This window comes from Euprymna scolopes, chromosome 36 (assembly GCF_053919585.1).
Source record: "Euprymna scolopes isolate OS-2025 chromosome 36, ASM5391958v1, whole genome shotgun sequence".
NCBI classification, from domain to species: domain Eukaryota; kingdom Metazoa; phylum Mollusca; class Cephalopoda; order Sepiida; family Sepiolidae; genus Euprymna; species Euprymna scolopes.
The window spans coordinates 46,526,979-46,539,801 of NC_136517.1; the positions used below are offsets into that span (position 1 = coordinate 46,526,979).

The 12,823-nt window shown below is 30.5% G+C and overlaps 1 protein-coding gene across 3 annotated transcripts in view; it reads right to left on the reverse strand.

The window, feature by feature from the left end:
• The window catches only part of LOC145260449 (sodium channel protein para-like), a 645,789-nt gene that overhangs the window by 72,900 nt on the left and 560,066 nt on the right, over positions 1-12,823 (reverse strand). For all 3 annotated transcript variants that reach the window (XM_080118504.1, XM_080118501.1, XM_080118503.1), the window contains 2 exons: positions 6,234-6,345; positions 4,729-4,779 (listed from right to left, as the gene is read on the reverse strand). In XM_080118504.1, the coding sequence (XP_079974630.1) occupies positions 4,729-4,779; positions 6,234-6,345 (163 nt within the window). The remainder of the gene's footprint in view (positions 1-4,728; positions 4,780-6,233; positions 6,346-12,823) is intronic.

The window sequence follows — 12,823 nt, forward strand, 5'->3', positions numbered from 1 at the left end:
AATATCATATATGATGCTCAAGTATTTATGTTGGTCAATGACTGATATTATTGTCCAGTTTTGAAGGTGGGGCTATGATGGAGCTTTCGTAGTTTACAGAAGTGTATGCATTTTTTTTCTCTTCTGATAATTTGAATCCATTTTCTATGGTCCATTTATTTATCTTATTTAGGCAGAGTTGGAGTTTGTGTCTGGCTGTTGGTATGTATTTTGATCGATAGTATATGAGTAGGTCGTTCACATATAGAGTGTAGTCAATTCCTGGGTCTATGATTTTATGATATTATTTATTTTATATTGAAAAGGGTGATGAATAGGATGCTTTCTTCCGGGACACCCATTTCCTGTGCTTTTTACACTGAAAGTATGTTGTTCATTTGTACTTGAAAGAGTCTATCATTTAAAAAGTTTCTCATAATTTCTGGTATTCTGTCTTTTAAATCCTAGTTAGTGCAAGTCTCTTTTGATGCTGCACTTCCAAGTAGTGTCATATGCTTTTTCGAGGTAAAAACAAATTGCTATCAAGTGTTCTTTCTTGGCAAATGCTTCCCTTATACTTGTTTCAAGTCTTATTAAGTGATTGATGGGGCTTCTTTTTTTCCTGAAACCTGACTGATGTTCTGTAATCAGGCTTTTGTTTTTTAAGAACCAAGTTAATCTTTCGTTAACCATTCTTGCATAGACAGCTAGTGAGCTAGTGGTAGTTTATTAGATCTGTATGATCTTTTTTTGGTTTGGGTATTGGGATCACTATAGCCTGCTTCCAGTTTTTTTGGATACTGTTATTTATCCATATTTCATTATATATTTGTAGTAGGTAGTCCAGAGATGGTTTCAGTAGGTTTTTAAGAAATTGATAATAGATTTCACCAGAGCCAACTGCTGTATCATGAGATATTTGTATTGTTTCTTTCAATTCTGTACTATTGAATGGTTGTTGTACTTTCCTGCATTTTTTGATTTGAAGTTAATTTTTTTCTTTTCCTCGTTTTGTTTTATTATGTGAAATTTTTTATTTTGGTTTTTGATGATGAATTTATTGAAACTTGTTCTGCTAGTTTGTTTGCAATGTTTTCTTTGTTGGTGATCTTCATTTTGTTTTATATTAAGTGTTTGATTGGGTTCTTGTTCTTCTCTGATATTTTCTTGACCATCTCCCATACATTTTTGGTTTTAGTGTTTTCATTTATTTTTGATACATAGTTTTTCCATGTGTTCCGTTTTGATTCTTTGATAGTTTTCTGTGCTTTTGCTCTGCTGTTTTTGTAAATGTCAAAATTTTCTTTTGTTGGATTATTTTCAATTTTCTTAAGTTGGCACATCTTATTCTTATGGCTTTTTTGCATTCTTTATTGAACAAGGCTTTGTTGTATTTGGGGGATGTAGAGCTTTTTGGTATGTTCTCTTCTGCAATGGAAAGTAGTGTGTAGTTGAAATAGGCAATATGTTCTGAGTTAGTGTTTCCTTCAGGTATTAATCTATGTTGGCATGCATTTTGAAATTTTTCTCAATTTTGTATATTCCAATGGGGCATTTTGTCCTCTAATTTGAGGTTCTTGTTTTCCAGAATAATTGGGAAGTGGTTACTTTCGCATGTGTCATCATGTATTTTCCAGCTATAGTCCATGTTTATGGTTAGGTTACATAATGTTAGGTCTATTGCTGATAGTGTTCCTGTTGCTAGATGGAGGAACGTGTTCTCTTTGTTATTGAGTAAATGTAACTGGTTTTGGTTGATTATTTTTTCAATGATTTGGCCTTTTTTGTTGTTTCTTTTTTACTCCCCCATACTTCATTATGGCTATTAAAGTCACCCACAAATAAAAAAGGTTTTGGTAGTTGATATATTAGCTTGTTTAGTTCTATTTCATCCATTGTTTCATTCGGTTGTATATAAAGTGAGCAGACGGTTATTGCTTTGTCTGGTGTTGCAGTTATTGCAATGACTTGCATGTTTGTTTTTAAGTTTACTGTGCTGTGTGGAATATTTTTATTTATGAGTAATGATGTTTTGTTTATGCAGTTGTATAATGAGTAATGTTTTATATTTATTCTGTTATTTTCTTTTAAGTGTGTTTCTTGTAGGCAAATTATTGCAGGACGAAGGGTTTTGATGAAGAGCATTATTTCTTCAATATTAATTTTTAGACCCCTTCCATTATTTTATTAGCCATGCTTTATATTTCATTTTCTTTTTTCGGATTGTTGATGTTACTGTCAACTTCCATGGTTCCAGTAGTTTGTTGCTTATTTTTTGTTTTAGTTTGTGATTGTGATGTATTGGGGGGGGGGGGGTTCTTGCTTGGTTTCATTTTTATTTTATTGATTCTTTGATTATGTGCTAGGGATTTGTAGAGATTCTTTTTTTGTTTGGTTTGATGCTATTGTTTTTTTGTTTTGATTTATTTTCTTTTAAGTGCATTTCTTGTAGGCAAATTATTGCAAGACGAAGGGTTTTGATGAAGAGTATTATTTCTTCAATATTAATTTTTAGACTTCTTCCATTATTTTATTAGCCATGCTTTATATTTCATTTTCTTTTTTCGGATTGTTAACGTTACTGTCAACTTCCATGGTTCCAGTAGTTTGTTGCTTATTTTTTGTTTTAGTTTGTGATTGTGATGTATTGGGGGGAGGGGGTGCTTGATTTCATTTTTTATTTTATTGATTCTTTATTTTTGGATGTGCTAGGGATTTGTAGAGATTCTATTTTTGTTTGGTTTGATGCTATTGTTTTTTTCTTTTGATTTATTTGATCTTTGTTTCAGTTTATTTCAGGGTAGGTGTTTACGTTTGTGGTATCTGTGATTGTAGGTTTTATTTTGGTTATGAATATTTGCCAATCATTTGGGCCCAGTTTCATTAATTTTTCAATGAGTATGTTATATTTATCACTTTTTCCTGTGATTTCTTTCTTTTTTTGTTTTTTGTAATTTGTGCATGACTTTTGTCTCCCATATATCTTTCTACATTTTTCTTTGTTTCAGGGAATGAAATGTTTTGTTTTTGCTTTACCATCATAATTTCCTTTTCTTTTTTTCCATATATCGCAAGTTCCTACATAGGCAGAGGGCCCTCTCCACAGTTTGCACATTTGCATCTGTTTGTGCATTCATTTGTGTTATGATCGAGGTTTTTTGAGCACATCTGCCACACGCTGGTCGATTGTAGCATAAATCCTCATGATGTCCAAATTTCTGGCATTTCTACATCGTAAGGGAGTTTGGTATAAATAGTTCTACTTTTTTAATTGAATAGCTAATTCTTATCTCTTTTGGGGCTTTTGGTGTATTAAAGGTTATGATATAAGTGTTCATTAGTACAATGTTTCCATTGTTTTTAATGGATACTCTTTTTATGCCAATTAAGTGATGGGATTTTAGTTCCATTTTTATTTTGTCAATTGAACAACTGGATAGTTCTTTGTTTGGAATAGCACCCTTTGATGTATTCATTTTTCATGGGGATAGGTGTTAATTTTTTGTCTTGGAATTTTTCCATTTTTAGTAGAATGCCGGCATATCTTTTTCTTCTACCTCCACTAGGATTGTCTTATTTTGTAAATTTTTAACTGCTTTGGATATTATTTTTGCAGAAATTACTCTTTTTTTATTAAGAATAGAGATAGTTTTGTCATATCAGATGTTGTCTTCTGTTTCCAGAATAATGAAAATCAGGACGTTTTCCCTATTTTCAGTGTCTGAATCCGACACGGTGTGAAGTCTCTTGGTTGATTTTGTTGTCATGAATGTTTCATATTTTTTAAATTTCATCATCCCTGCTCTCTACCTGCTGTGAAGTTCAATTTAATGGACAATATGAGAGGAGAAAACCCATCCGTCATCGTAGAACAGAGATACAGGTACTGTATACTCATATTTGACGGGGTTCACGAGCACTTGTTCTTCCTTCTTGTTTGGAAGAGTACAACAATGTCATATACCCTTTTCTTCAAACTGACTGACCATAAAGCTGCCACCTTCTAATTCAGTATTTAGGAGAATATTTTTTGTGATACTTATGTGTTCATGTAGATGTTGATTTTGTCTTTTGAATTAGGGCTTGACATGGCCAGCTAATTGATAGGATCGGGCCTTTCCGACCGTCCATCTAGCCCAGGTAAGGGTGAAAGTGGTGTGTTACAGGGACATATCCAGGTCTGCTCAACCACCAGGATCCAATCCCAAAACATCACAGGTCACTACCCACGGCCAACAGGTGGCCCTATTGAGGGACTTTTACTTTCTCTAGGGGAACAGTCAGCATATTTTGATGCCCTACTGACTGGGTCAGAAAAGGAGGGGGGGTAAAAGAAAGAAAGAAAGGAGATAAGGATAAGGGGAATGTTGGTTTTGGTTTTTAAGCTTTGCAAAGAGATAAAGTGACAAAAACTTTGATGTATGCTGCATTTGAATCAGGAAGTCAATATCTTTATCTTCAGACAGTCTGATCTGGTAGCACCAGAATCTGATCAGAAGTCCCCGATTCAGTTCATTGAATTTTGAACCTTAATAAAAGCTGAGAAAAGTGATAGAGCGATTTTTCAGAGTGAGATATAACCTGTAGATTATGATCCTACAAGTGATGCCAACATATCAATATTGCTTTGTCTGGCCAAATTTTGAGTTTGCTTAAAGCATCTGATAGTCAGACTAATTTGGTCAGGCACAAAGCCATTTTATATGTTTATCACAAAACGCAGATAAATAATAAAGACTGAACACTTACTTGATCTTGCTCCCGATGCATGGTCAATGAGATCTTTCAAGACCATTACATCTGAAAAAAAAAAAAAAAAAAAAAAAAATTAAAAATTGTTTAGAAAAAAAAAACATTTATTAAATAGATTAATTTTTTCTCTGGATACATTTCATAAAGTAGTAATATTCTCGCTAGTAACATGCTATTCATCGTCTTTATATTTGGTTTAAAGTTTGTTTTAGATCTTGGCATGCATTAGATGACTTTTAGAAATTGAATTGCAGACTTATCTCTGGTCAGGTTTCTTTGAAAATCATTTCCTTAATTGAGGCAAGATTTTTATAGGCCTTCCTAATGCTAACTAAGTGAGGTGATGGAGACCAGTGTTTTTATTGAAACACCAACTCTAGGTGATTGCACATCAAGGCTGAAGAGTGCTTTACTTACCCTGACTATTTTGGCATTATGTGGAGAGGAGGAATTGGCAACGGCTGTTTATTTAAAATAGATTATCCTCACTTACTTATTGATATGTTTTTTTATTGTAACTACGGAATGTGCAGACTATCTCCAATAAACTTGTTGGAGGTGGGGGGAGGGGAATTAACTCCAGACAATTTATTTAAAAATGGAATTTTTTTTTACTTATAAATGACCATTTATCATCGCCAAAAGCCACTCATGGATAAGTTTTTATGAGATGAATGGATTGTTAGTTGAATAGTGACAAATATTATAAGAGGACTGAAAATGATGAAGGGAATAAAGTTTGATTATTATGGGGACAGTTTATCATATGTATTTATTGACATTGAAGTTAAAGGTGGTCATATTGTAGTCTGCAGAAAAGCAGTCCTATGATATGCTCCACAGACATGAAGTTCTTAGAAACTGTTCATGGAAATTTTACCTTATGCTTTGCACATTGGAAAATAAAGGGAAGATCTTTCCAGTTGTAGAAAACAAGTTCTTGCTGTGAATGTCTTATAAGGAAGAACCAAAGATTTGGAGCTCAGTCAAACACTTTTAGAAAACAGCCATCTAAGAAATATATTTTAACAAGCAATTCAGTGGACGATAAAGTTAAATATCTAAAGTGGCGAGTAATGAAGATAAAATCTCAGCCAAGGAATACCTAACATTCGCTTAGATTCTCTTTACATTGTCAAACATGTCGCCTCTCTTGTTTCTTGACTCTGACTCAGTCTGTTCTGTCCAAATACGTGATGTCATCTCTATCATATCATTTAGCATCTCCATTTCTAGCATGTTTTGTTTAGGGAGCTGGCCCTTGCACTCTCTCCCCACTTCACACCAGCTGCAGCTGGGTCTATCTCCATTTGCCGCCAGGTTATCTTGACATGCACACACATGACCCTTGCCGAAATTCATACTAATTAACATAATCTCTACTTACTGACATAGGATCTCAATATATAACAAGAGTACTGCGCTGTTACATTTAGATAAAAGAACAAAGCAAGAGAAGAAGAAGAAGAAGAAGAAGAAGAAGAAGAAGAAGAAGATGTTACCCTTCATGTCAACTACATTAGTTGCACTGGAGCTCGGACAGAGAAAGGGATTATTTGCATAATTTTTCTTTTTGGCTGTTTCACATTCTGAACCACCACTGCTGATTGATTCCTAAAAAAAGAGATAACAATTCATATTAGGCTGGAGAATTATTAATATTTTCTGAAATTTGTACATTTGGTAAAAAAAACAAACAAAAAAACAAAAGAATATATTTAGTTCAACAGTAATAAGTTAACATATAGTCAAATATAGATATAAGTGTATATAAGCCAACTATTTTTTCAGATTTTAATCTCTAATATTATAATGAAGAGAATAACATTTTAAAGTTTTTAAGTTTCTATTGCCACCTTTTACGTTTTTAATATAATCTCCAAAATGGCTGCCAAAAATCCTACCTTTTTCAGTAATCAGATTGTAATCGTTTATCAATAAACACATCTAATACTATGAAAAACAACCAACAAACAAAAAGTCTTGTTGAATCATGAGCAATTTTATGGATTAGGTGGCCATCTTGAAAAAGAAAAAAGTGGAAATTTGGGAAATTTTAATCTGCTACTTAGTATATATGAACAAGCTCTTCACATTCTGTAAAGTTGAAATTTTCTTAATCTTATTGTAAACCTATTGTGGAAATCAATAATAAAATGACTTCCATGATAGATTCACAATAATATTATTAAAAGATTTAGAGAATACATACATTCTTTTGGTGCTTGTGTAGATAAGTTATGTTTTAAACCAAGACATTTCATATGAAAATATTATTACATACTTACATGTCATGTCCAAATTAGTATAAATTCAAAAACTTATAAAAAATGATTCAGTAGAAACATAATTACAAGTAAAAATAAAATTTATCGAATTATTGAGTTTTATTATATGTTTTAATGGGAAGACTTCTGTGCTCAATTCAGGATGATAAACTGACTTATCGCTCTTGACTTAAATGGATTGAAATTAAAGATCCGTCATTTTTAAACACAACATTTCAAAATGTAATTGTGGATGGATTTTTGTAAAAGATACATCTAGCACATCTGCTAGATGTATTTTTTGTAATTTTTGTAATTTATACTAATTTTGACATGACATGTAAATATGTAATAATGTTTTCACCTGAAATAAGTTGGTTTAAAATCAGTAATCTACACCATTCTTTCTGTCAACAAGGCATGTAAACTGTCTCCAAAATTGTAAGTTATGCTTGGACATCTTTACATGTAAAAGTCTTGGAGGCAATTTACATTTGCTGTAAAGAATCTATTCTCTACTATTTTGTTCACATTTGAAGAATTCCATTGTTTTCTATTGCCCATTGACTGATGAATGTTTGGTAAAAGAAGCAGCTGATCTTCTGTGATCTGATGTGAAACTAATTTTATTGGCCATCTTTAAATAATTTCCTTACAAATAACAAATCTAAGCATAAGTTAAACCTTGTTTTAATATAATACAATAAGATAAAATAAGCATATATACATGCACAATGTGTGAAATTTATGCTCAGTATTTAAAAAAAAATATTAAAATTTTTTATTAAATTAAAAACAAAAATACCTAAATTATTCTTACTGATTTATAAATATATATTATTTTCATTGATTTAAGAATGCATTTAAATTAGGTTTCAGAAGTTAACTGTTATTTTAATTATAGAATATTGGCAACAATGATACTTTTCTTGTCAACATTTGATTTTATGCTGGAAATTCATTGTTGTAAGTGATTATTTTTGTCTCAAACTTGATATATGCTACCAAAACCACAGCATAATAACCTTTGATGATAATTGGCACTCCATTTGTATGGATATTGAGAAGGAAAAATCAATTGACATCTTTTTGCTTGAACCATGCCTTGATGAAATGTTTTGAAATGTGTGTAAATAAATAATAAAAGTGATATTTAACTTCTGAAACCTGATTTAAATATATTTTTAAAACAATAAAAACTGATATATGATCTCTAACTTTTTTCAAAATTTAAAATATTGGGCTTTCTTTCTTTAGAGGTTAAAATGAGAAAATTTATGTACAGTTCTATATCAGCCTTCTTTATCTAATATAACTCAATAACAATATATATATATTATATATTTTAATTATTATAGTAAAAAAATAATGACAGCCCTTTTAAGAAATTCGTTTCTTATCGTTGAGCACTTTCAGTTGAATTAAAGTTGGTCAATTTAGCTCTTATGCATAGATCATCGTATAACGATTAGATCACTGTCTGGCTGACGTAAATGAACATTTAAAATTAAAATGTTTAAATTCAACGTTATTTCATGCGGTTAATGGTAGCCAAATGGATTAGGTCTTCACTAATTGAGCCAGAGATGTCTCGTGTTGCGAGGTTCAAATCATTCGACTGGTATTAATCGTGACACCCTGCACTGAAGATTCCCGAAAGGATGAAACACTAGTGTCTGTAGGTATTTAATTATTATAGTAAAATAAAATAATTATATATATATATATATATATATATATATATATATATATATATATATATACAGTGAGAGAGAGAGAGAGAGAGAGAGTATGCCTTTATTTCAGCATAATTTGGTAGAGATCAGTTCAAGTTTCATGATGAGAGTCTTTATTTCAGGTGGAATTTGACTGATAAATTTTCCATGGTTACATTTCCAAGTACTTTTGGTCTGATCATAGTACAACCTTGGGAAGTCATATGTATTGTAAAGATGAACATTTTATTTCAGTGAAAGCCTTCTTAACCTCATCAGGTAAAAGTTTATAAAATTGAGAATGCCATAATTTGTATAAATATTTAATTTATTCTATATGTTGCTGATCTTTTCTGTAGAGTTTATGCTGTATGTAGTTAATAAAGGAAGTAGGTTATTTGGAGCAAATATCAGACACAATTCTGGATATAGTAATTCTCTGAATAAGCAACAAAAAGCATTTTATTTTTTTATACTAATAAGTCACCACTTACCAAGGCCAAAAATCGCTCTAGGATAACGGTTACTGAGATCGTCAGTTGGATCATGAGGAATATTATGAAATGATTGCAAATGATAAATAGAATGCACAAAATCTGATTACTTAAGAAGATAACTTGTTGACATTAGATTTGAAGATGACCATGTTGTAATCTGCAGGAAAGTAGTTCCATGACAATGTGTTCCACAGATGGAAAATTCTAGTTTTCACTAGCAGTTCTCACTCAAGTTATTATCAGTGATCAGCCATTCGCAACAGCAGGTGAAGGTCCCTGGAGTCTGAGTGATAAGTCTCTTCAGATTAATGCAAATGAATTTGCATTCTTGCAACAGCTGTTTACCATTAATTTCTTGCTTATACTGACCATTTTTTTTTTTTGAACCTGATAATTCCAGTACTTTTGTGTTCATTCAGTGAAGGTCTGGAAGGTGTTCTCCTTAAATTTTTCCATTCTTCCTGATCCTTCATGCATCAATCAATGCTGGTGCCACTGCATTTTTTGGGGGGTTGGGGGGTGAGAATTATGTGATTGCACGATTATTCTATTTCAATTTATCTATGATTCTTTGCCATTATTTGGTTATACAAGCTGGTTACCACACTCAAAGATCTCTCTATAATTATCATTATTATTATTAGCATTCTGTACATATTTGCTATTACTATTTTGGAGAAGGTTGCTGTCTTTTGGTAAGAGAAGATTACCAGATACAAACTTTTAATCATACAAATTATTTAAAAATAATTTTCAAATAATCACTAGTTATGCTTGTTTTAAGATTTACAGATAATTTAGTGCTTATTTGAAATAATAACGAAAATCAAAAAAATTGAATTTCAACTAAAAGCAATTGTATCTACTTAAGTGTCATGGGGAAATGAGTAACATATTGCTACATTATTACATAAAACATTTACTTTCATGATCCTGTGATTCACCATTATTATATTGAAATCTCCGATTTCATGCAGTTGCCTTGCTGTCATAATGTTTTTGATTATTATTTAAGTAAAACTTGTAATTTCTTCAAAAGAATTTTCATTAATAAATAATTTTCTACTTTATCATTTTTTAAAAAATAATTTTTAGATATGTTACTAATTTCAACAGGACAATGAAGTAGATAACATTGCTTTTGGTTGAAATTCAATTTTTCGATTTTTGATATGATTCCGTACAAGCACCCATAATTTAAATATAAAAAAGCAAAACAAAAAACCACATGCATTAGCATAATGAATGATCTCTAAAGACTAATTGTTCACCTAAAAATAATTTTTTTTATCACACGAGATATGTTTTTCATTTTAATTTGAAGCTTACCTTGTTGCATTTTAAAGACATGGCTCATGCAATTAACAAACTCTTGTTTTTTAGGTGAACAATAGGTCTTAAGGAGATTATCGATTACATTAGTGCATGTAGTATTAATTCTCTGAGCAGTCTTTTCACACATGTGTATGCATGCATTTCTTTTTTATCCTTGTTTAGATAAGAAAGACAATATAAAATATAAAAACAATATACTTAAATATATATATATATATATGAAAACAAAGACATGCACGTTTTGAGAAAAAAGTCACATGTACAACGTTGTGGTGAAAAATATAAATCTGCTACACTACATGAAGAAACAGATTGAAAAATAAGAATAAAATCCTTCAAAACATTCGACTATAAATATTGACAAGCAAACTAAGAAAAAAGAAAGGAAGTTTCATTGAATTTCTGAAACTTCTATTCCATTATAAATATTGAATTTACAACTAAGTAAGAAAAAAATACAATACATACACACATCTCTCTCTCTCTCTAAATAGGATGAAATTCTTTTTATATCAAAATTTTTTTGTAGATTAAAACTAGTTAGAAATATTATATAATTTAAACTCATACGAAAATAAAAATATGAATAGCTTTTCTCTATAAACAAAGATGGCAACCTAAATAAACATGTGATGTGAATTCTTTTATATTCTTCGTTCCAACATTATATGGTTACGCTTATTTCTTTCTAAGAAACTTTTTTTTTCTGATGAGTATATGTGAGAAAAAATTTAATATTAACATAAAAATTGTTCTAGGTAAATGAAACAGGTCTGTACTGAAGTTTTGATTTGTTGAAAAAACTGATTGTTAAGATAAATAAAACCTTGGATCTTTGAATATAGCTATATTGTTATTCATTTATATATATAATTTAATAATGTATTTTTTTCTAATCAGTTGTGGCCATAGATTTCATGTTATGAACACGATTAATCAGGCAACTTGACCACGTTTTTTATGTTTTTATTTCTGGTTCTACATTACCATTCCACACAATTTAAGTTATCCAATTTTGCAGTAAAAATCTATTTTTTATTTTTCTACTCATTCTAAAAAAAGTTGTTATATATATATATATATATATATATATATATATATATATATATATATATATATATATATATAAATTGAAGTTACTAAAACAATTCATTGATAAAATTGGCTAAAGTAGAAATATAAAAATTTATGTTTTCAAATTTTCTTCATTTTTTAAAAACTTTCTGCATTACTTTTACAATTCTAAACTATTCTATTAGATATTAGGATATCAATCTAATAACCAAACCACACACACATCCATACATACACACAGTTTACTTTATATATAGATAGTGAGGAAACGAACTATATAAAAATGAGAGTACATAACAAGTGTAGAAATTATCTAAGCATTCATCAATAAAGAAATATTGGTTTGAAAAAGAAATTCAAATAAAAGATTAAAAATCAACATTGGTTTGCTAAACAGTCAACTTAACGAAAGTGAAAAAAAATTCTATTGTGGTGGATAAAATGTCAGAACTATGACTAAACAACATAAAAAAGACAAAGAAAAGTAAAAACCCAAATAAATAACAGCATTATCAACTGCTGCAGCCTAATATACGCAGATTGCTTTTCTTGGCATGTGCGTATTACCCCCCCCCTCCCCAAAATAGGGTTCATCTATCTGATAAATCATTTACAATAAATACAAGTGCAGAACGAATACTTTGCAATATGTGTTAGATAATCCAAGAAAGGGTTGATATGTCACGAAGCCGACAAACGTAAAATGAATAATTAAAGTTATATGATTTGAAATCTGATTAGTGTTTTCACCTTGGTTATTTTGGTCATAACTAATCTTGAAACTATTTGTTCGTTGGATAATTTTTTTATGTTGATTTAAGAAAAAGTTATTATTATTAATAGTAGTAACAGTAACAGTAGTCTTTCTCAGCCTGAAATAAACTTTATCTCAGTCTTATAGCTCTAAATGGAATGGATGGCTTGAACCGTTCCTGCAACAGAACATTAGTCTGTTACCAGTTAAAAGGCTCTTAGATCCGGTGTTTATCTCTGCTCTTAAAACATTAAGATAACAGTCTGAGGGCAGCCCCCCTGAAAAAGTAATTTCTTTGAATTTTGTTACGTGAATCATGACTTTTTGTGCGCCCAACATATCCTCAATTCTTGACATTTATGGAACTGCACATTAATATAATAGTAGTACTAGTTTTCTAGTTTTCATCCTAAAAGGGGATTCTTAGATTGAGTGCCTATACTTGGTTTT